The sequence below is a fragment of the Erythranthe guttata genome, chromosome 8 (assembly GCF_056151865.1).
Source record: "Erythranthe guttata isolate IM_541 chromosome 8, IM_541, whole genome shotgun sequence".
Classification (NCBI taxonomy): Eukaryota; Viridiplantae; Streptophyta; class Magnoliopsida; order Lamiales; family Phrymaceae; genus Erythranthe; species Erythranthe guttata.
In genome coordinates, this window is record NC_142540.1 from 5,536,152 (window position 1) to 5,560,760 (window position 24,609).

General features: G+C 34.5%; 3 protein-coding genes across 4 annotated transcripts; 2 read left to right on the plus strand and 1 right to left on the minus strand.

Annotated features, from left to right (window-relative positions):
• Positions 1-752: 752 nt before the first annotated feature.
• Positions 753-3,281, minus strand: LOC105969880 (uncharacterized). Its single transcript, XM_012994654.2, has one exon. It carries the CDS (start codon positions 3,279-3,281, stop codon positions 753-755), a length of 2,529 nt encoding a protein of 842 aa, XP_012850108.2.
• A 3,606-nt stretch (positions 3,282-6,887) lies between these two features.
• Positions 6,888-11,466, plus strand: UVR8 (Regulator of chromosome condensation (RCC1) family protein). Of its 2 annotated transcripts, none has more exons than XM_013002169.2 (12): positions 6,888-7,187; positions 8,337-8,523; positions 8,615-8,761; positions 8,874-8,955; positions 9,386-9,541; positions 9,647-9,820; positions 9,915-9,986; positions 10,230-10,301; positions 10,408-10,526; positions 10,745-10,830; positions 11,033-11,085; positions 11,189-11,466. In XM_013002169.2, the coding sequence occupies exons 1-12, from the start codon at positions 7,061-7,063 to the stop codon at positions 11,267-11,269; spliced, it is 1,356 nt and encodes a 451-aa protein (XP_012857623.2). In that variant the 5' UTR covers positions 6,888-7,060; the 3' UTR covers positions 11,270-11,466. The 2 variants fall into 2 exon arrangements, with proteins under 2 accessions (XP_012857623.2, XP_012857622.2); XM_013002168.2 differs by having other exon boundaries at positions 6,914-7,187; positions 11,186-11,466.
• A 7,209-nt stretch (positions 11,467-18,675) lies between these two features.
• Positions 18,676-24,578, plus strand: LOC105976896 (lipase-like PAD4). The gene is made up of 4 exons (XM_013002165.2): positions 18,676-18,934; positions 19,079-19,418; positions 22,458-23,180; positions 23,622-24,578. Exons 1-4 carry the CDS (start codon positions 18,915-18,917, stop codon positions 24,423-24,425), a joined length of 1,887 nt encoding a protein of 628 aa, XP_012857619.1. The 5' UTR covers positions 18,676-18,914; the 3' UTR covers positions 24,426-24,578.
• Positions 24,579-24,609: the final 31 nt, after the last annotated feature.

Sequence of the window (24,609 nt, forward strand, 5' to 3'; positions counted from 1 at the left end):
ATGTGCTGAAAATCACCACAAATTGTGCTGAAATAAATCGCACAAATCATCCTAAATATGTTCAAAATTACAAGCACCTCCAAGACTAATATCATAAATATCTTACGATCATATTGCGATATCGAGCGACATTTACCGGTATTTGATTACAATCGATATACATATTACGAGTTGTATGGTTTTCATAAAAATCGTATCGTATCTATCGCGACACATCACAATATAAACTACTATGGTTTAGTTGTATTTGTGGTTTTTAAGTTGAGGTAAGTGGTTTGGTGAGTCGATATACATTAGCAATAAGGAAGAGAAGAGAGAAGAGATGTACGAAAGCTAAAACGGATCGGAGTTTGTTTGTGAGGCGGCGTGTCACGGACTTGTTCCCTTAACAAAGAACCGTGCGGCCTTAGCTCCTTTCTCGCCCCTCGCGATAGCTAAGTCAGCCTCTCCCGAATTGTGTTGCTCGAATGTTTAAGTGATGGAAACGAAGAAAGAAAGTAGTAGACAAGAGAGTTGGTAGGAAAAGTACTTTATTGCTTGAATACTTGTTGGTGAATGATTACAAATGAGGACCCTACCTCTATTTATACAAGACCACCTCCTCAATGGACGATGGAGATCGATCTAATCTAACGGATGGGAGTGGAGCAATCCCTTGATTGTCTCTACCTACCACCACCTACCCTACCTACCAAAAATAGCTCTACCTACCACTATACAATTGGGCCAACTTGGGCCTAACCCTACTTGGGCTACAACTTGGACTTTTTGTAACCTCCCCAACCCAAGGGAAATCGGCAAGGGGTTGGGTCAAAACTAGCGGGCCGTGACATCCTCCCCCGCCTAATCCGGCGACGTCCTCGTTGCCTCGAACAAGTGGAGACGATCTCGAAATTTTCACAAGTCTTCATTCGTCTTCCACGTTGCCTCGTACTTGTGTAATTCATTTGATGAGGCTCCAGCCCTGCCGGTTGTTTATTCTCCACCTTGTCTTGTTGGCAAACAAGACAAGTCTTCACACATGCATCGACACCGTCCCGCATGTGAGGCCAAAAGTAGGCCGTCTCGAGCAACGTCATTGTCCTCATTTGGCCCGGATGCCCCGCCCACTTGGTGTCGTGGCATTCCTTTATGAGGTCCTTCCTCAAGCTGCCCCACTTCGGAACGAAGAGTCGCTGCCCCTTCGTGTAGAGTAAGCCGTCCTCTACCCAAAATTTTCTCGTCTTGCCCTCCTTGACGAGTCGAATTAGCTCCTTGGTCATTGGATCATGTTCGAGCCCTTCTCGGATCATGTCGACCAAGTTCCCCCTTGTCGAGCTAATCGCTGTGGGTTCGGCTTTTCTACTCAATGCGTCGGCCACAACGCTTGCCTTCGATGGTCGGATCTCCCCCATCTCGACCAACTCGGTGGCGTGGTCCACCTCCCTCCTAGGTGGACGCTTGTTGGGCAAATTCGGTGGCATCACGTCTTGGCTGGCCTCCAAGACGGTTTGGATGATCGGTGGCGCGTCCTCCTCTTTGTTGACGGGCGGGCTTTCCTCCTTTAAAGTCGCTAATAATGTCGGCTCGCCCCGTCGAACTCCCTTGGCAACTTGCATGGCCGACAGTTGTCTTGGTTGTGTGATTTCTTCCTTAGTGGTGCCGTTGATGGCCGGCACCATGCAAGGTGTCCCCTTCTCTAAGATACAAAGTGAATTAAAACAAGGCATCGGGATAGCCATTACCTTGCGGAAGAAATCCATGCCTAGCACCACCTTGAAGTCATCCATTGGTGCTACCGAGAAATCCACTTGGCCCTTCCAAGTGGCTAAGTGCAGCTCCACGTCTCGTGCTACACCGTTGAGCGGTTGTGCCTTAGCGTTAGCGGCCTTGAGCCAACCGTCTCGTCTAGTCCACCGTAGGCCAACCCTCTTGGCCTCGTCTTCGGTGATGAAGTTGTGGGTCGCTCCCGTGTCCACCATCACCTTTGCTGGGGTATCGTTGATGCGGGCCTCCACGTACATCAGCCCCTTGCTTGACGTTGCCGGCATCGGATTTGCCTTTAAGGCGTTCAGAAGTTGGAGCGATCCCATGTGGCCTAGCTCCTCGTTTGTGTCTTGCTCGGCCTCTTGTTGTAAGAGTGCCGACAACGACCCCATCTTGGGACATTGACTCATCGCGTGCGGCCCCTTGCACACGAAGCATCCTCCCTTAGGCACAAACGACTTCTTCTTCTCTTCAAGTTGTTGTCGTGAGGATGGCTTGTCTCCTCCCCTCGAGGTTGACGCTCGCCTTGGGTCTCGGTTGTCTCGATGGTCCCGACCATGATTGTCCCGTCTCTCTCCTCCGTCTTTAGTCGGGTTCCACTTCTCCTTTCGCAACGGCTCTCTCGGTTGATACTCGGTTAAGGACTCGGCGGCGGCAATAGCTTCATCGACGGATTTGATGTCTCGTCGGTGGAGTTCTTGCTTGGCCCAGCCTTGTAACCCATCGGTGAAGTGGAAAAGAAGGTCCTCCTCGGAGAGATTGGGAATTTGAAGGGTGAGGGTGGTGAACTCCGTCACGTACTCGCGGATCGAACTTCGTTGCTTGAGTTCCCTCAACCTCCTTCGAGCCTCATAGACGACGTTCTCCGGGTAGAAGTGTCGCTTGAGTTCCCTCTTGAACTCTTCCCAAGTATCGATTCGGCAAATGCCTTTCTCGATATCGGCGTGCTTTCTACGCCACCATAACATTGCCGTATCGGAAAGGTAAAGGGAAGAAGTTCTTACCTTAGTCGTTTCGTCGACTAGACCGATACCCTCGAAGTATTGCTCCATCCTCCATAAGAAGTTCTCGACTTCCTTGGCGTCCCTTACGCCGTTGAATCCCGTTGGCTTCGGGCAGTCCACCCTTGGACTCGAAGTAGCGCCAACGCTACCGTTAGCGGCGGCCTTTTTGCACAAGGCCAAGTCGTCGCGCATCCCCTCGATGCTCTCTTGGAGGGATTGGATGATGGCCTCCAATCGATCCAACCGTTCCTCCCGCAACGCCTCATTGTCCCTAGACAAATCGAGTTGCTCGGCAACGTGATTCTCCAACACTCCCGTATCGTGCTCGAGCTTCTCGAATCTTTCGCTAAGCTCCGCTATGGCGATGTTATTCTCGAGCCTCTCGAGTCTTTCGCCATGATCCGTTAGCACGGCTTCGGTACTGGTACTCTCCCCACGAGCCTTGCTGTGGTCCCTCTTCTTCTTGTTGTTTACGTGGGCCTCCCTGCCACGTCCCTCGGTCACGTACGAAATATCTTCGACGTTCGTCATCGCTTGAGAATTCGATCAACACAAAGCCCTTAGCCGGGCTCTGATACCACTTGTCACGGACTTGTTCCCTTAACAAAGAACCGTGCGGCCTTAGCTCCTTCTCGCCCCTCGCGATAGCTAAGTCAGCCTCTCCCGAATTGTGTTGCTCGAATGTTTAAGTGATGGAAACGAAGAAAGAAAGTAGTAGACAAGAGAGTTGGTAGGAAAAGTACTTTATTGCTTGAATACTTGTTGGTGAATGATTACAAATGAGGACCCTACCTCTATTTATACAAGACCACCTCCTCAATGGACGATGGAGATCGATCTAATCTAACGGATGGGAGTGGAGCAATCCCTTGATTGTCTCTACCTACCACCACCTACCCTACCTACCAAAAATAGCTCTACCTACCACTATACAATTGGGCCAACTTGGGCCTAACCCTACTTGGGCTACAACTTGGACTTTTTGTAACCTCCCCAACCCAAGGGAAATCGGCAAGGGGTTGGGTCAAAACTAGCGGGCCGTGACAGGCGGCCCCCAAAAGCCGTCGGTGCTTACTGCATGCACCGATGACGTGGCCATGACTTCACCAACTTTCGTCGTCTTCCCTTCAATGCATTATATATTTTTGCTCCCTTTTGTTTTAATTTTGAATATACACAATTTATTAATCTCGATCTTAATTGTATTTATTCTAAAGATAAATTAAATTTAAATCATGGTATTTAATCTAAAGATAATAGTAATTAAATTTCATTTTCACATCGTGAAAATGCAAGCACGGCTTGTGGAGGGCCGAGGGGTTTTTTCTTTATTTAAGTAATGTAACAAAGAAGTTATCTACTCCATCCGACTAATTCCGGGGTCGATGTTGTATTACTTTAATTAAATAAAATCACTAATTAGAATTAACCAAGATAAAATCATAAAAAAATTGTGAGACCATATATATATAATTGCATAATTGAATTAGCGAATGTCTAATAATACACAATTTTCATAGTTGATATATGTTTAATATAATATATAAAATGGAAGCAAAATTGGAGTTATTATATTAATGAAAGGCAACATTAGATGCAGCCCCATGTGCTCTTCACATCAGTACTACGTCTGGTGTTTGGTTTTTTCTGCGCCAAAAATTATTTCAGGCTGCTTCGTATGTCATTTAATTCATGCCATTTCTTGAACTAAATCCAATTATTAAATCAATACATTAATTTAATCAATTTATAGTATTTCCTTTTTGCGATACGTATTGATCAGCAGAATGATTTTTCCAATGTTTCCTTTGACAAAATAAAATGAATTAAATGGACCCTCAAGTTTTAGTATAGTAATAATGGGTAGAGTTGGGGGGTGGGGGTATGTTATATTCAGATAGTTATATAGTACTAATATACTAGATATATGGGAATATTTATAATTTTTTATTTTTTTAGGAATTTGTATCCAACTATACACTAGTAAAAACATGGTTTTTTAGTATAATTTTTTTTGCTACGGTAAAAAGCCTTAATAAGAGGTATTTTTAATTACGGGACAATTTTGGAGTCGTAGTAAATGCTAGGATTTACTGTATCAAATAAGTACTTGCTACGGTCATTTACCATAGCAGAGTTTTTGTCACGCATGTATATACACTATGGGGCAAAATTGTAACACATGTGTAGCAAAAGTATTGTTACTACAAATTTGATACATTTTACTATACGGTCAATGGTTGTAGTAAAAAATAATTTTTCTATTAGTGTATATAGCTTGCAAACCATACAGAAAATGTAAACCATACTAGGTTAATTATATGTGACAAGCTCGACCTAGCGAACATTGACCTACCAAATAAATGTGTCTTGATTTTATGAAAGCATATTAAAAAGACTAAAATAAGTTTGATCATTTAATGATCCGATAACAGAAGTTACTATTTAAAGTTGAATTAATAAAGTTAAAATATAAAAAAAAAAATGCATATAATACAATATTGGAAATCTAAATGACAAATAATACGAAGCAAAAATATTTTTAGGAAAAAAAAAATAATTATTATGGAACAAATTGAGTAATACGATACTAATAAAAAAACGCATTAAACAAATTAAAGCGTTTTGGTTTAATCTTTGGGTGTTAATTTGAAACGGACCATCCATCTACATAAATGACACGTGTAATATTTAATCAAGATTATTGTGCTCTAACTCCCATCTTTAAAATGAGAACTATATGTGAGATGATTCCTCCACTAAACAATTCTTTTCATAATAATAATAATAATAATAATAATAATAATAATAATAATAATAATAATAATAATAATAATAATAATAATAATAAAAAACAAGGTCACACGATTTTGGAATCCAATTTCTTTCTTATAACGGAGCGTCCGTTCATAATTTAAACTCCTAATCTTTAAGAAGTTCCAAGATTTTGCCACATTCGTAAGAATGTTTATTTCATTGAGTAATATTTTAACTGCACGCCTTTATATAATACGTTATAAGTCGATTAGTGTAACGGTGTAGGTGTAGCCGGTGTAACATTTACATGAGTGTTTTAGGTGGTGTTTGCAAATGCTTTTTGAAAGTGATTATGCGGTTTTTTTTGCTCATAATCTGTTTTTAGGTGTTTGCAAAATCAACCTTTGCTTTTGCTTCTCTTAAAATAATCTGCTTTAAGCTATTTTTTTAAAAGCACCCCTAACCCTGCTTTTTCAATTTTAGTTCATTTTCCGAAATATTTGCAAACACCCCCAACTTTAGAAATAAGCACTTAAAACTAACTTAAATCACTATCACTACCTTCTACTTTTAAATAATCATTTGCAAACACCACCTTATAACTATATTAGCAAATTATCCCTAAATCGTACTATTTAAGGGGTTATGACGCCGTGTGTTAAGAAAAATGCATCATCATCATCATCAAAGTTTGTTAATATTAATAACATGAGAAATATATCACAAAGCAACACAGTCATAATATTAATGATTAAATTTTATATAATATATTTTTTTTATTATGAAAAATGTCTAATATATTTTTTTAAACAACACAAATGCCACAAAATCTTATAAAAGAAATTCATTTTGTAGGGTAAATTACAACCACCCTATGAAGTATGTCAAATTACGAAAAAATCCCTCATGTCTAGATAATTACAACTACCCATTAACTATAAATCTTCTTACACGTCCAACCTTATAGTGTCAAATTCAACATAATCTTGTAGGCTCTGTAGAATGCAGTTTCTGATGCGTCACAATCTGATATATACAAGCCAAAAAACACATCTTATGACCATCTTGATTCAAAATGTGGAGCTCGAATGAGACAAAATTGGTACAAATTGAAGAATATTCCAAATAATCTAAAAGATTCCACTAAATTTGACACCGCAAAGATGGACATGTAAGAAGATTTATAGTTGAGAGCTGGTTGTAATTACCCAAATTGAAAAACGTCGAATTTTTTCATAATTTGACCATAACGAAAGGGGTAGGTTGTAATTTACCCCTTTTAATTTTTTTTTTCTTTTTAACTAAAGACCCAAAAAAAGGGGAAATACAGAGTACAATTGTACAGGAAACATAATACAGAGTATGAGTAAATAGGGAGTTAAATATATGACAGTCGGTAGGCAGCAGAAGCACATGCCCCCATCACTATAAATACCCTCTCTCTCTCTCTCTTTCTCTCTCATCCTAACTAAAATATCTTTCTACTTTTCTCTCTCTTGACTTTTTGCACCCTCCCCAGAAAAAAAACTAAACAGAACAAAAAACAACAAAAAATGGAAGCTGAAGGAAAAATTCAAAGCAGCAGCAGTAGCGGCGGCGGCGGCGGCGGAGCAGTCTCCGGCCCAATACGCAGAGTGCTCCTCATATCCGCCGGCGCTAGCCACTCCGTTGCTCTCCTCTGTAAGTTTCATCAAAATCATAACTCCTCTGTATAATAAACATATACATACATTGCTTGTATGTATATATCTATAGTTGTTGTGAATGGGTTTGAATCTCTTGACTTTGTTTATCCTTCTTGATTTTGTGTTTCTATTTATTTTGATTTTTTTTTATTTCTTGATGACAAAATGTAACTAAAGATTTGAACTTTACTAGTGTAGTGATTATGAGAAAATAGGAGTTGGTTGGAAGTTGATCGTGGTCTGTATGCATGGATGAGAATGCTCCACGTTAATGATTCTTGAATTAGTGAATTTAATAATGTTCCCAATTGGTTCTTTCTTCTTGGGATTATGAGATGGTTGCTTCTTTTCTTGACTAAATATTCAATTATATGTTACTTTATTAGATACAGTCAATGCTTCATGTTTTGGGATTTGTAATAAGAATAGTTGGAGTTCTAAAAAATTATATAAAAATCCCCATATGAAATAATGATTAATATTTTTCTAAATTATTTATTAATAGAGTGGTTGGAGAGTTCTGAAGTAATCTTATTTTCAAATATCTTATAAGATATGGTAATTACAAAAAAACTCTTCCTCTTTCTATAATTACAACCACCTCCTGATTTTGAATTTTCTTGCACGTCCATCCTTACGGTGTTAAATTTAGTGGCATCTTCTAGATTATGTGGAATATTCTCTAGTACAAACTCGTTTTATCCCATTTGAGCTCCACATTTTGAAACAAGATGATCATAAGATGTGTTGTCTCGTGGCTTGCAAATAACAGATTGTGGTGCATCAGAAACTGTATTCTTGCACAAAACGAGTATAAACTAGAGAACAATTCATGGAATCTGGAAGATTCTATTGAATTTGACACCATAAGGACGGACGCGCAGAAGATTCATAGTTGAGCGGGACTAGTTGTAATTATCCAAACATAAGAGTTCAAAATGCTGTTCTTTCTTCTTGTAGTTGCATTACATATGAAGCTGCCGAAATTCGCGGTTGATGAAATAAACTTTTAAAATCGAAATGGAAAAGAAGAGATTCTATATTCTTTTCGAACTCTAATGCTTTCAAATTAGTACAAGACAATGTGGATATGTAATACAATGATGGCAATGATGTAATAAATATTTGGTTCGTGTAATGCCAGCTGGTAACGTTGTATGCTCATGGGGAAGAGGAGAAGACGGTCAACTGGGCCACGGAGATGCCGAAGATCGATTTTCGCCAACTCAGCTGAGTGCGCTGGATGATTTAGATATCGTTTCCGTTACTAGCGGAGCTGATCATACGACTGCTTATTCCAAATCGCAAATGCAAGTTTACAGCTGGGGATGGTAATTTAATTTCCTACTAATTTACGTTCGGGATGATCGGCATTATTTAAATTAATCTTGAAGTAACCGTGTCACTATTTGTTTTTGGTAGGGGTGACTTCGGGAGATTAGGGCATGGAAATTCGAGCGATTTGTTTTCTCCTCAACCAATCAAAGCGCTGCAAGGACTTCGGATAAAGCAGATTGCGTGCGGGGACAGCCATTGTTTGGCGGTGACTATGGAAGGCGAGGTTAAAAGGTTGGTCAACCGATCGAGCCTTTGACTGATTTTTTATATACTGTCTGAAAATTCGTTTTCCTTAGAATCATTTGTATGACGATTTTTGCGCTCTGTGATCTTCGTCTTGTAGTTGGGGAAGGAATCAAAACGGTCAACTTGGACTTGGGACCACGGAGGATTCTCTTGTACCCCGAAACATTGAAGCTTTCAAGGTATTTAACCGTTCAAACTGTTATCGATAATTTTGTATGACGATTATGTCCTCACGATTTCCAGCTAGCGGAAAATGTTGACGAAGACGAAAATTTCACGTTGGTCAATGATTCCGCAACTATGTAAATTATATTGAAAAAGCGTGACGTGCTCAACGATTTTGTATCGATACCCCTTCTACTATTTATTTATGCTAACAAAATAAATAGCGTGGTTTTCACGTTTATAAATCAACAATTGAAATTATTAAGTGCCCTTCACGGTTTTTTTTTTTTTTTTTTTTTTTTTTTTTTTTGCATTAACTTATGAGCGTAATTTTGTCGAATTATTTGTTGATCAACGTAAATAAATGATGAATTTATTAATATAGGCATTTTGGTAATTTCTTTTTTAAAGATGCGTAAAAACCTTTTTTTGTACGATACGTAGGGTATACCGGTGAAAATGGTAGCTGCTGGTGCTGAACATACAGCTGCCGTAACGGAAGATGGCGAGCTTTATGGCTGGGGCTGGGGTCGATACGGTAATCTCGGTTTGGGCGACAGATTTGACCGGTTATTACCTGGCAAAGTTTCAACCGTTGAGGTGTGTAAGAAAAACTTAATTCATTTTTTTTTTTTAAATCTCGTTGCGTATAAACGAATGAATAAAATCTCGTTGCGTATAAACGAGTGATTAACCTTGCTGCAGGGAGAGAAGATGGTTCTGGTAGCGTGTGGGTGGCGACATACGATTTCCGTGTCCTCTTCGGGCAGTTTGTATACGTACGGGTGGAGCAAATACGGCCAACTAGGACACGGTGATTTTGAAGACCATCTTATCCCTCACAAGTTGGAATCTTTGCGCGATAGTCAAATATCTCAAGTAATCATTAATATTTCGAACACACCGATTGAATATTGTTTTTCTTCCGTGTATACATATTTTTCATGGAATCAATTAGTGCTCCTTTCCGTAGATTTCAGGTGGTTGGAGGCATACGATGGCGTTGACGACCGACGGAGAACTCTATGGCTGGGGCTGGAATAAGGTCTCTCTCTCTCTCTCTCTCTCTCTCTCTCTCTCTCTCTCTCTCTCTCTCTCTCTCTCTCTCTCTCTCTCTCTCTCAGCAGCCTGTTTCTTGATTGGGCACCTAAAGGCGGTCGCTTTCGTAACGTGTTGATTTAATTGTCGTCTTATCTGAAAATTCTTATTTATGTGCAACTGATTTGGAACGACTTTTGTGTTCAATCAAACTGATTTTAAAATTTGTCAAACTTATCTGTGTGTAAAGTTTGGACAAGTTGGTGTAGGTGACAGCATCGATCATTGCTCGCCTGTGCAAGTCAAATTTCCACTCGATCAGGTACGATTTTCATTGGCTACACTAATACCATTTTTTTTCTAGAAGCTCGTACGAAAATCTCTTTTTCTTAAAAGTTTTTTAATATTCGATTTTCCACGCGGGACAGAAAGTAGTCAACATCTCGTGTGGTTGGAGGCATACGCTCGCTGTCACCGACAGGCAGAACGTGTTCTCGTGGGGAAGGGGCACAAACGGTCAACTCGGCCATGGTGAATGTGTTGACCGGTAATATATATATATATATATCTCGTCTGTGATTGACTTATCTTGTCTAGTGCTTCGTAAAAAAAATACGATCTTTTGAAACGCTGCTCAACTTTCTTCGTGCTTGAATAAGATCTACTATACATAAACATATATGAGAAATTCTTAAAATCGAGTCATCAAATCTTTTAGACTACATTTTTTGTAATGAAACGATTTTTCGTTCATCGACATTGTAGAAATGTTCCGAAGATTATAGAGGCGTTAAGTACGGATGGTTCAAGTGGACAGCACATTGCAGCCTCCAAAGTTGACATATCCTCGGGTAATATATATATATATATATATATATATATATATATATATATATATATATATATATATATATATATATATATATATATATATATATATATATATATATATATATATATATATATTTATTTCAATTGGTCGAGACTCGAGAAATAGTATTTTCGATAATTACCAAAATACCCTTTTGACAAGTGATGTTTATTCATTACCAGAAAAAACTTGGGTGTCTCCCACTCAGAGATATGCAATTGTTCCTAATGAAAATGTAAGTTTTGGTAATATAATTTATCAAAGTACGAAGAAAAAAAAATCGCAAATAAATATCGTTTAGTAAGTGACGGAGAGTAATGTAACTCTGTTTGAAGCAGGAGCGTGGACAGACGGAGGCGCTGTTTGGGGCGAGCGATGTGAATGTTCCGGAAAATGATGGGAAAAGAATAAGGATTTGAGGGATGAAAAATAAACTTACTATCTTCTCACTGATTATGGATTATATGCCAAATGTGTTGTTGAATTTTATTTAAGTTTTTTCTTTTTTTTTTTTAGGATAAAAAAAACTTTAATGTATGGAATATTCTGTTTAACCTCAAACTTTATGTTTTGGCTGTGTCCCAAATGGTAGCTAATTAACGTTGTCATTTCTTTAGTTCCACGCTTCTAATCTGTGTGATTTTGGAAGCTTCATTATAATCTTTTCGATATTCGACGTGTAATATATATATATATATATATATATATATATATATATATATATAAGGGTAAATTACAAACACCCCCTGAGGTATGGTCAAATTACAAAAATCCCCCTCTTGTTGGATAATTACATCTACCCCTCAACTATGATTTTTTCTTACACCTCCACCCTTATGGTGCCAAATTCAACATAATCATCTAGATTCCGTGAAATGTGCTCTAGTTTGTACTCATTTTGTGTAAAAATACTGTTTCCGATGCACCACAAACTGATATATGCAAGCTAAAAAACACATATTATGATCATCTTGCTTCATAATGTAGAGTTCGAATAGGATAAAACGGGTACAAAAGTGATAATATTCCATATAATCTCGAAGCTTCCACTAAATTTGAGGAGTTGAGGGGTGGTTGTAATTATCCAAACAAGAGGGGTGTTTTTGTAATTTAACCATACCTCAGGGGGTGTTTGTAATTTACCCTATATATAATACCAATTTCAATCCAAAGAATTTTGAGAGAATCGAAAATTGAGACTTTGTGATGAAAAGTTCCAAAATCAAAAATTTCAGATCCAAAATCGACGAAAATCAAAATTGATATTCCAATTTTCTCGTATCTTATATATAAAAGAAAGAAACGCTAGGGCAACCCTAAGAAACCCTAATGTCATATTTGTAATTTTTTTTTCAATTTTTATCAAAATTTTATTTTCTTAATATTATTTTAAATATTATTTTCGAATTGTATCATATTTGTATCCCCTAAATATTATTTTAAATATTATTTTTTATTTTTATCAGATTTTGTCTCATATATATTATTTTTTATGTTTATCAAACTTTTATCTTCTAAATATTATTATAAATACTATTTTTAAAATTATCAAATTTATATCTCCAAAATATAATTTTAAATATAATTTTCAACTTTTAGCAGATTTTTTTCTCCTTAATATTATCTTCGAATTTTATCAAATTTATATCTCCTAAATAATATCCTCAATATTTGTTTCGAGTTTTATCATGTTTTTATTAGTTTTTTATCTCATAAATATTATTTTGATTTTTATCAAATTTTAATATCTTAAATATTATTTTAAATAATATTTTTGATTTTAATCATATTTTATTTCCTAAATATTATTCTAATTATTGTTTTCGTATTTTATCAACTTTAATCTCATTAACATTATTTTAAATATTATTTTCGATTTTATCACATTTTTATCTCCTAACTATTATTTTAAATTTTATTTTCGATTTTTATCAGATTTTTATCTCCTAAATATTTTTTTTATTAAATTTTTATATCCTAATTATTATTTTAAATATTATTATCGATTTTCATCAAATTTTTATCTCCTAAATAGCTTATATATAAAAGAAAGAAATGCTAGGGCAACCCTAAGAAACCCTAATGTCATATTTGTAACTTTGTTTTTTCAATTTTTATCAATTTTTTATCTCCTTAATATTATTTTAAATATTATTTTCGAATTGTATCATATTTGAACCCCCTAAATTTTTATATCCTAATTATTATTTTAAATATTATTATCGATTTTCATCAAATTTTTATCTCCTAAATAGCTTATATATAAAAGAAAGAAATGCTAGGGCAACCCTAAGAAACCCTAATGTCATATTTGTAACTTTGTTTTTTCAATTTTTATCAATTTTTTATCTCCTTAATATTATTTTAAATATTATTTTCGAATTGTATCATATTTGAACCCCCTAAATATTATTTTAAATATTACTTTTTATTTTTATCAGATTGTTGTCTCCTAAATATTATTTTTTATTTTTATCAAATTTTTATCTCCTAAATATTATTATAAATAATAATTTTTAATTTTATCAAATTTCTATCTCCTAAATATAATTTTCAACTTTTAGCAGATTTTTATCTCCTAATTATTAATTTCGAATTTTATCAAATTTATATCTCCTAAATAATATTTTAAATATTTTTTTCGAGTTTTATCATGTTTTTATTAGTTTTTTATCTCCTAAATATTATTTTAGATTTTTATCAGATTTTTGTCTCCTACATATTATTTTCGATTTGTATCAAATTTTTATCTCCTAAATATTATTTTAAATAATATTTTTGATTGTAATCATATTTTATCTCCTAAATATTATTCTAATTATTATTTTAGTATTTTATCAACTTTTATCTCATTAACATTATTTGAAATATTATTTTCGATTTTTATCAAATTTTTATCTCTTAACTATTAATTTAAATTTTATTTTCGATTTTTATCAGATTTTTATCTCATAAATATTATTTTTTTATTTTTTATCAAATTTTTATCTCCTAAATATTATTTTAAATATTATTATCGATTTTCATCAAATTTTTATCTCCTAATATTATTTATAATAATCTGATTTTTCGGTTTTTACAGAAAATGGTAAATAAATCTGATTTTCATCTCTAGCGAATTTTGTGACATCGTTTTACAGAATGTCTGCAACATTTGAATTTTATTTCTTACCTACCTTATAAGGCTTCTTATTTTGGTAACCCGACTTTAGATTTTTTTTCTTATTTTCTTCTTCATCATCGTATTCACTGTGTGGTAATTAGTTTACATATTTTTCCATCATGGCTTATAAGTAATTTCATTTTGTTAAATTATGTGGTTCATTAATTTATACTAAAGATTTCAAATTTTATCTATAACAATTATTTCATTTTATATGTTATTGGACATGTTATTGAAAATGATGATTTGAGAGAATTAACCAAAAATGGGTGAAGCCACAAGCTATTGAAAGTCGACCTTCAAGACTTATTGTTTGTATACGATATTTAATTTATTGTTTATATTTATTTTTGTTTCTTAATTTTCCAATTGTTAATTCCAGTCGCAAAACAGGACTAAAACGAGGCAGTGGAGAAGGGCTTAGTTCCGATGCAAGATGTATAGATGGCCTTTTACGATAATATGTTGTCGATAGTTTAGTTTTGATTATGTTAACTAAGTTATTAAATCTAATTACTTTTAAGCTCAACATGAAAGAGATAGTTGATGATTTTTTTCCTGGTTCAAATTTTCAATCTACTGGTATTAGCTGATTCAATTCATTTGGAAAATTATTCAACAGTAAATTTATTTGCTTTTTTTTTGTGTGTAGTATACTTATTAATGTTCCACTGATGAATTATTAATGAATGATTATAATCGAATTTTGATCATACGATACATTAAACGTTTGTTTATATTCTTACAACATCAAAACAATGCAATTAGTTGTCCCGTGCATCGCATGGGTACAATTACTAGTATAAGATTATTTAAGTACCCCACACGGAGTGGTGAAAGTCAAAAAGTCGGTCAACGGATTTTGATTTCGGGCAACTCCCAACTAATTTTGTCAATGGATTTTAATGGAGCAGCTGAGTTGTTAATTATGATTTTATGTACGGCACAATAAACAGATAATTAGTGGGAAGTTACGATCACGAAGCATTGCAAGGGTGAAACTTGAAATAAAATTTTTAATTTCTGCTGGTTTCGATTTTTAAAACAACTTTTTTTATTCTGATTTCTGAAATTTCAATGTATGATATCTTTTGAAATCAAAAATATTTGAAATTTTCAATTTTTCGATCCAATTTAATTTCCGAAAATCCTAAAAGAAAAATTCACTATATATTGGAGAGACTATTTATTTTGTTATTTCTCACATAAAAAGACCTAGTTTCTTCCTTAATTTTGATTTTTATCATTTGGAGTGTTTAGAATTTTGTGGTATTTGAAAATAAGGGCCTGCAAAAAAAAAAAAAAAAAAAAAAAGGAAAATAGGTGTTTAGTTCAATTGGAACTATTGTAGTTATTTTTAGGGTTAAATATAAAAATACCCATGTACTATGAATTTTATATCATATATCCCCTTCTAGTACACATAAATACAAAACTCCCCCTCACATTACAGTTTTTTCTAAAATATGACAAAAATGCCCCTATCCAAACATTTATATAGGGAGAGAGAGAGTATATATATATATATATATAGGAGAGAGAGAGAGAGAGAGAGAGAGAGAGAGAGAGAGAGAGAGAGAGAGAGAGAGAGAGAGAGAGAGAGAGAGAGAGAGAGAGAGAGAGAGAGAGAGAGAGAGAGTCATTTTCCACTATATATTTTACCATTTTCAGTCAATTTTACTTGAGAAATTTTGGTATTTATATTTTTTTTCTTCAAAACATCTAATTGCTTAGAATTTTTTTAATAATCTGAATAAAACCTTTTATTTTTGTTATTTTGAGTTTCTTCATTATTTTTTCTTAAATGTCTTTCGGTAGTTCAAACATCCTAAGATTACAATTTACAAACATCTTTACAATCCTATTATTGTTGAGAATTTGAACTACTGGAAGATATTTAAGACAAAAATGAAGAAATTCAAAATGACAAAAATAAAAGGTTTTATTGAGGAAAAAAAAATATAAGTAATTAAATGTTTTGAAGAAAAAAAAATATATCAAAAATTTCCAAGTAAAATTGACAAAAAATGTTAAAAAGTATAGGGGAAAATGGCTTAAACAAACCCTTACACTTATATGCTTAGCACGGGTATTTTCGTCTGATTTTGGAAAAAATATAACAGTAGGGGACTTTTTATACTTATGAGTAGTACATAAGGTATATGATACAAGTCCATAGTACATGGGTGTTTTTATATTTAACCCTTATTTTGAATTAGAATTCATCGTATTAGTAGTTTTGGTTTTACAAAAGTGGGTGTTCTTCGTTTTAAAAATTTATGAGAGTTTTCAAAACGGGTAATTGTTACTTTGCACCCTTAAATTATATGTCATTGGTACTTTGCACCCTTCAATTATATTTTGCTTGGCACTTTGTACCCTAATTCATTTTTGGCTAAAAAAGTGACCTGCTACATGTTATGTGAGATTTGAAAAGGGGCAACAATTTTTTTTTCTTTTATTTCCCACAAACTTCCTTTTTTTTTTAATGATTTCTTAGACAAGTATGAGATTAATGTCAATTACATCAATCCAACAACTAATTCAACCATCTCTTTGTGCCAAGAGATAAACCAAACTTTAGATTATTTATTTGTAGATTTTCTCTTGTCCTTTTAGTTAAATATCTACTCCATAATAATAAATATAAAAATTGATTTTTTTGGATAGTAATTACTGTGTGTTTTGATTATTCCATTTGTCATTTTGATTTTTTCCTTAATTTTAGGGGGAAAAAAAGTGCAAAATATAACCAAGATTCTACTAAACGTAAAAGCTATGCTTGTAATTGCAGGAGAGGGGAACTCACTTTGCAGAAATTAGCAAATATTATCACACACATTCACACCAGATTGTGTGCTTTCTTGTCTAGCTCAAAATCTTCTTCATAATATTTACATGCTTTTCTTGGATTTTACTAAAATCCTCAAGGCATTTGATGTTTTAACCAATTTATGTAACAAAAACAATAAAAGTAAACATTTTTTTTACACAAATAATCGTAATATATACATAATTCTCCTTTTAACCCCACATGAACAAGAAAAAAAATAAGTTTTATTATATGAGTGGTGAAAATTTATGGAATTGCATATTGCATGACCTTTATTTGCATATAACATATTAACAAACATTAATTTTGAATGCTTGCTTTTAAATGAATACGTATTTATTCTAGAATAAATAAAATATAAATTTATTAAAAATTGGAGTAAAGTTTCCTCATACTATTGATAGAGAACGATGGACATTAGTTGTTCTTGGCCGGGTTTGGATATGTGAAATGGAGAAGATGAAATATATTTAAGTTTGTGAGAAATAAAGAAAGAAAAATTCACCCCTATTCAACAGGTAGCAGGTCATTTTTTTTAGCTAAAAAATGAAGTAGAGTGCAACGTGCCAAGCAAGATGTAATTAAAGGTTGCATTCTGCCATTTTTTTTCAATTTAAGGGTGCAAAATGCCTATTACGAAAAAAAAAAAAAAAGTCGATTCCATCCAAGATATTTATTAGTTGTCGTCAAGAACAAGCATTTGGCATCCAAGTGGTCGGATTCGGAGAATTGGTTATCGAGAAATTGAATGGAGAGTAGTGTCCGCAAAAATAGAAGTTGAAGATTATAACTAAAAATATAGACATTTATTTTTAAAATTTGCTTGTCTTTGTTAATGTTTAATAAAATGATTTTAACCATTTAGTTTAAAACTTGTAGCGTTAGAAATTTATAACTAAAAGAACATTTTATTTTATAAGAGAAACAAAATATAAAGGGTAAATTACAACCAACTCCTCAGGTATGGTCAAATTATGAAAAAACCCCTCATGTTTGGATAATTATAACTACCCCTCAACTATGAATCTTCTTACACGTCCACCCATATGGTGTCAAATTCAACATAATCTTCTAGATTTCGTGGAATGTTCTCTAGTTTGTACTCGTTTTGTGTAAAAATGCCGTTTCTGACACACCAGAGTATAATATACAAGCCAAAGAACACATCTTATGACCATCCTGCTTCAAAATGTGGGACTTGAATGGGATAAAACGGGTACAAAATTGAGAATCCTCCATACAATCTAAAATATTCCACTAAATTTGACACCGCAAGGGAGGACGTGTAAGAAGATTTATAGTTGATGGGGGTGGTTGTAATTACACAAACATGAGGTTTTTTTTTGTAATTTAAACATACCTCGGGGGTGGTTGTAATTTTCCCAAAATTAAAATTGTATTTACAATCACATAAGACATAGGCTTACTTGGTTATTTCTATGTTATACCCGGTAAATGTTACAATGGGTGTAAGTTTATAAGCTGTTTAAAAAAAAACTTATAAGATGTAAGAGGTTATAAACTCATTCAAAATGTTTGGTAAATTTTTGAAAAAAATAAAAAATCTTAGAAGTTTAAGATCTTTTTAAAACAATACATATACTCCACTTTTTATTTAAGATCTTATAATGAGTAAAAATAATAAAAAAAAACTCATAAGCTCTTTATCCAAACTTAAAAAATTAATTCTAAAATAAGAAGTAACAATTCATCTGCCATTTAAACAACTTATCAGACATACAAACTTATCAGCTGTTTAAAATAAGTTTAGCCAAACGGGCACTAAATTTGCCATCATATCTGATCCAGTGTTCCGAGTTTAAACGTTTGAAGGATTATGATAAAAAGAATCTCACCATCTAATTAATTTATTTCCAACTTTTGAGGGGTCTATTTGGGTCAACACCAACCTAATTCCGGTGTAGATATTCTATTTAACATTTTCAAGGGGGCAAATTGCAAATTATCCAAAATAAGAGGCCACGCTTGAACTTCGTACAATATATACTTCAAAAGAACAAGTACAGAGTGACACTTGTGTAAAGAAACTCGGGAATCAGAAGCTTCAATGGAACCCGAAACTTCTCAGTAAGTAAAGATTAAATAATTAAATAAATAAAAATTCGGTCTTGAATTTTGACTTTGAATTGTCTAAACAATTGCAAGAAAGCCCATTTTTCAGACAATTAATTAATTGTATATATGATTTGACTGATGATCGATGTGATGCAGGTTCGAGTCGAGCGAGACACTGGCGGCGTATCTGGCGTCGACGCCCCTCCTGGAGGAGTCGTGGCGGCTGTGCGGCGTCGCCAACGCGGCGGCGCAGCAGAGCTTCGCCGTGAATCGGGTGGGGACGGCGGCGTACGTGGCGTTTTCCGGCGTGCAGGTGGTGGACTGCTCGGAGGAGAGCTGCCGGGGCTTGGCGGAGCTGGAGGGGGGTGCGGCGAAGGGGGTGTTCAGTGTGTTCTCCGGCGGCCGCGCGGAAGGGGATCAAGAACCGTTCATGGTTCACGGCGGGCTGCTCCGCCTCTTCCTCAATTTCTACTACACCCAGAATTTCCAACACAAGGTTAGTTTTTCTGCTATTTTTCCTTTTTCTTCATTAAATTAAATTGCACTCATTTTTGTAATTAACTTAATGTAAAGTTATTAATTTTAATACATGTGGTAATTTTGAATTTTCATTCATTATTTGAGCAGCATAAATCATTAATTGGATTTATGTACGGTAATTTGAAACTACATATGCTTTGTGGAGTGATTAAATAAGGGAGTGCATAAACGCGCCGAGCTCGCCAGATTTTTCGAAAAATTTAATTTTATTGAATTATTATAAAACACATAATATTTAATGAAGCCATTTTAAAAGTGTCGGTAAAAGCTCAAACTTTTAGTGAAGTGAATCATTTAACCGCCCCTCAATTTTTTTACTGTTACCAATATATATATATATATATATATATATATATATATACTCCCTCTGTTCCATAATATCTGTCTTTATTGAGAATTTTTTTGTTCCATATTATCTGTCACTTTACAATTCCAATGCTGCATTAATTGCTTATTTTTCAATTTTACCTTTATTAACTCTATACCACTCTACATGCATTAATTAATAAACAAGGGTATTTTGGTCCATCAATATCTATTTTCCTAAAATCAAGACATATTTATTGAGATTCTTAAGATTTGTGACAAGGTGAAAAACGACACCTATTTAGGAACGGAGGGAGTATGTACTAAGACTTGTTTTACATACCCCTAACTTTTTTCGAGACATAGTGACGCTTTGGAGTATGGACCACCACCTCATATACTAGGATGTTCATTTTCTAAGAGCACTTGTCTCTTTTAATTAGTTTTTCTTACAATTAGTAAGGGCGGCCGAATGCGCATTAAAAATAGCGTAAAAGATAATAATAACAATAATTGTTCCAACAATGGCGAGTCTATGGTGAGTCTAGGATACTGTTACATGATAGAGTTAAAATTCGGGCATTCGGTTTCCCTCGAAAAAAAAAGGTTTTTTTTTTATGACAAAACCAGACGTAGGAAAAGAGAAAAACCTAAGATTTTTTTTTCTTCGTATTAATTTGGATTTTAGGTAGACTTAATATAAATATATAGGTGTAACATAGTAAATCTTTTTTCAATTGTTGATGAGCTTGAGTCCATCAAGGTGGACTAGCACCTAGTTCCAAGTCACAATTGGTAACTTCCTTATGCTACTTGTTAAACTCATTTATTATTGTTATTTATTTTTTTATATATTAAAATATTAAAAATTATAGGAGCATAATACAAAAATAATAAATTATATATACATATATTGTAGTGAAAAAAAATTAGTAAAATTTAAGGGGGGGCATGGCCCCTCGTGGTCCTCACCAAAAGAATAGTAGATTAATTGACCGTCCGTGAAAATCCCACCAGAGAGCCTTCTACTATCAACTAGATCCGAATCATTCTCCCACCAAAAAAATAAATAAACATAATAATAATAATAATAATAATAATAATAATAATAATAATAATAATAATAATAATAATATATTTTTTTGAAACAGTGTATATATATATATATATATATATATATATATATATATATATATATATATATATATGGTAGAAATAGAGATGATTTAGAAATGACTCCAAGTAGGACCTACATTTTTCCATTTAATTGTTTTCTTGAAGTGACATATTTTGTATGAAGACAATAAAGATCCAACCTTTCACACTTGCTGAGCCCTATCTATATACAATGTATTAGTTTCAAGAATGGAGTATGTGAATTTACTAAAAAGCCCCTGAGAGGCTGCTTAAAAAGTAAGATGTCTTGTTATATGTGATTAATCTATAGCCACAAATTGATATATGATTAGTTGTCTGGTTTTGGAGTGTTCTGGAAATAAATGGCCTACCTAGAATTGATGTTGCTTTGAATTATGAAGAAAGTTAAATAACCTATATTTGTCTGTTAATAGACATATGGGTAATAGATGTAATAATACATTTTTATATTTAATCAATTAAAAGTAAATGAAAAAAGAAAATGACAAGTGGTGTGTTGTTATAGGTTGGCATGGCTGGTCAAAATAATCATCCTCAAAGTCTTGTATTCTCACATGTCTGCTAAACTATTCCTAGTCCCTTTCACAGTTATTACAAAATTTGTATATAAGGGTTTTTTTTTTTTTCTTTTTTTGCAAAAACTACCCCGGTGTAATCTCTAATTCCTAAAAACACTCCGTGTGTTAGTAAAAAATAGTCAAAGCCAAATAAACCCCTAATAGCTTATTGTGTAATCTCTGAAATTCTTTTTGGTTCCTTCTTGTTCCTTTTTTGATATTTCTTTGGTAAGGGTAATTTGGTCATTTCAAAAAAGTCAACAATAAATTTTGAAATACGGACCGGTGTGCTTTAAAAAAAACACGAGGGGATTTCTTGCTAATTTTTTTAACACAAGGGGTTTTTCGAGAATTAAAAACTCACGGAGGTCTGTGCTATTAGCTCAATATATATATACTGGTAGAACATTTGGAGAAACAGTGAAATTATATATATATATATATATATATATATATTGCACTGACAGTTAAAAGTTAAAAAGCAATTTTTTTTTTTAATTTGTAGAAAAGAAAAAATGTTCGGATTTCTATCTTGATGTAGGAAGCACAAATGGTTGATGACTTGATGTACAATGTTACAGTCTAAATGTAAAGTGTTTACATAGTTAAAAGCATATGCAATTTAGATTCGACTTCTATTTTCGTTCTCGTTAGTGATTAGTTTTTAATTAATACTGTTTCAAGAACACCCCACATCGATCATTATTTCCTCGAAAGATTCTGAATATTACAGAACACAAAAAAATAATATTTTTTCCTTGCTCTAAATACAACTACTCAGAATGTTTGTATGAATTTTATAAACTCTGAGTTGTATTTTTTTTAGACACGTTGCACCTTGTGCATGAGATGCTTGTACACGATAACTTGAAATCCACCATTCGAACAAATTTTTGGTTACAAAAATTCGTCAGAAAAAAAAAATTCCGTTATTGTTATTTAACGTTATACTATATCCAATATTATTGATGCAGATGCTCGAAATAATGAACGAGTGCAAATCGGTAATTTTCACCGGTCACTCTCTAGGAGGTGCACTTGCTTCACTCTCTGCCCTTTGGCTCCTCTCGGTTATTCAGACCACTTCTCTTTCGATCGAGGTTTTGTGCATAACGTACGGCTCCCCGATGCTCGGAAACAAATCCTTTTCCCAAGCCATCCTCCAAGAACGGTGGTGCGGGAATTTCTGCCATGTCGTGGGCCCGCATGATTTAGTGCCGAGATTGCTATTCGCACCGCCATCTCCTTTCGTCGAACACTTTCATGCCCTCTTCCACTTTTGGCAGTCATCTATGGCTTCTTCTTCGCCTAATAGCATTCAACTCGATTCCCTTTTGTCCGATGAGGTCAAAGCTGAAATATTCGGTAATATTTTGGCTTGTGTTGAAGATAGGTTTCGAAGAGGCGAAAATCAAGAACGGGGTTCGTTTTGGCCGTTTGGGAGCTATATGTTCTGCACGGAAAACGGGGCGATTTGTTTGGATAACAGAATGGCTATTGTGAAGATGCTTTATTTGATGCTGGCTAAGGGTTCGGCTAACGCTTGTGTGGAGGACCATCTCAAATACGAGAACTATGTGGGGCGAATTTGTTGGCAGTACTTGCAACGAAAAAGCTTGACGAACGTGTGCTTTTCGGAGTCGAGCAATGAAGCAGGGATTGCTTTGGCGTTGCATTCATCAGGAATATCTTTTCAGGTAATTACTAAAAAAATTGAAATAAATTATGAATTACTATGCCCTCGAAGTAAGGTCAAATTACAAAATAACCCCTCCTATTATCGCAATTACATTTACCCCTCAAATTAGGGACCTGTCAACTTTTTTTTAACAGAATCAGTAAAATGTCTTATTTTTTTAAGGAATATTCTTGGAATACGAAAGATTCTTTATTATTGATGCCGAGAGGGTGGAAATTTTAAACGACGCATACCTCAAGGGGGTAAATGTAATTATTCAAACTAGAAGGGTGTTTTTGTAATTTTGCCTTACCTCAAGGAGGTGTTGGTTATTTACCCAAATTTTTACAAATTAGAGATTTGAGGATTGTGCAAGTGATTAACATAATTAACATAGATTATCTCTTTTTTTACTAACACAACTTTTTTTGTCTTTTTCTTTTTCGTGCTTCTCCGACAGGAACCAGTACTCTACGGGGTGGGAAAAGACTGTATTGTAATGGCAAGACAATTGGGGTGTAGGCGTAACATCTACACCGCTAAAATGGCCGTTTCTTTATCCAAAGTCACTCCACTAAGAGCCCAAATCGAGTGGTACAAAGCATTCTGCGACAACTCCGACGACCAATTAGGGTACTACGATTCGTTCAAGCGAAGAACCGCTTCAAGAAAAGGCTCCAAAGTGTACATGAACCTCACCCGCCTCGGGAAATTCTGGGACGAAGTGATTCACATGCTCGAGACAAATCAACTCGCTCACGACTTCCACAAACTCGTCAAATACGTAAACGCGTCTCAATCCTACAAGCTACTTGTCGAGCCTTTGGAAATCGCCGAGTACTATCGAACCGAAATTCACAAGAAGAAGGGCCATTATATTGAGAATGGGAGGGAGAAGAGGTTTAGGGTTTTCGATAAGTGGTGGAGGGATAGAAAAATCGGGGACGAAGAGGGAAACCCTAGAAGCAAGTTTGCGGGTTTGACTCAAGATTCTTGCTTCTGGGCTCGAGTGGAGGAGGCGAGAGATTGCGTGTACTGCGTTGTGAGTGAAGTTGATCAAGGGAGGGAGTTGGTTTTGGTGGACAAGATCGAGAAGTTCGAGGCGTACGCTCGTGGGTTGATCGAAAGGAAGGAGGTTTCGGTTGATGTGCTGGCGAAGAATTCGAGCTATAGTTTGTTTAGAGAGGAGTGGAAGGAGGTTAAAGCTCGACTGCAGCTTTTGCCGCCTCGTTTTCCGGTTGCAATGGTAAGGGAAAAGTTCTAGAAGTTTCGGACAAGGGTGTTTATGTTTGTGTCTTGTGCCTAATGATGTTTTGTGCTTCCTTTTACTCTAGGATATATATAGATGTAAAATATTATATATTAAGTACATTTTGGCAGATTATATATATACAATATATTGGCTTGTTTGAGTAAAGATTGAATGCATTAAATATGTGTATATATAC

What these genes read in the sequence shown, in the direction of transcription:
- LOC105969880 (XM_012994654.2), bottom strand. Translation starts at nt 3,281, where the DNA reads ATGACGAACGTCGAAGATATTTCGTACGTGACCGAGGGACGTGGCAGG.
- UVR8 (XM_013002168.2), top strand. Translation starts at nt 7,061, where the DNA reads ATGGAAGCTGAAGGAAAAATTCAAAGCAGCAGCAGTAGCGGCGGCGGC. An exon ending in ATGGAAGGCGAGGTTAAAAG is followed by an intron (nt 8,762 to 8,873) that starts GTTGGTCAACCG and finishes TTCGTCTTGTAG; the next exon opens with TTGGGGAAGGAATCAAAACG. An exon ending in CAATTGTTCCTAATGAAAAT is followed by an intron (nt 11,086 to 11,185) that starts GTAAGTTTTGGT and finishes CTCTGTTTGAAG; the next exon opens with CAGGAGCGTGGACAGACGGA.
- LOC105976896 (XM_013002165.2), top strand. Translation starts at nt 18,915, where the DNA reads ATGGAACCCGAAACTTCTCA. An exon ending in ATGGAACCCGAAACTTCTCA is followed by an intron (nt 18,935 to 19,078) that starts GTAAGTAAAGAT and finishes GATGTGATGCAG; the next exon opens with GTTCGAGTCGAGCGAGACAC. An exon ending in CCCAGAATTTCCAACACAAG is followed by an intron (nt 19,419 to 22,457) that starts GTTAGTTTTTCT and finishes TTATTGATGCAG; the next exon opens with ATGCTCGAAATAATGAACGA.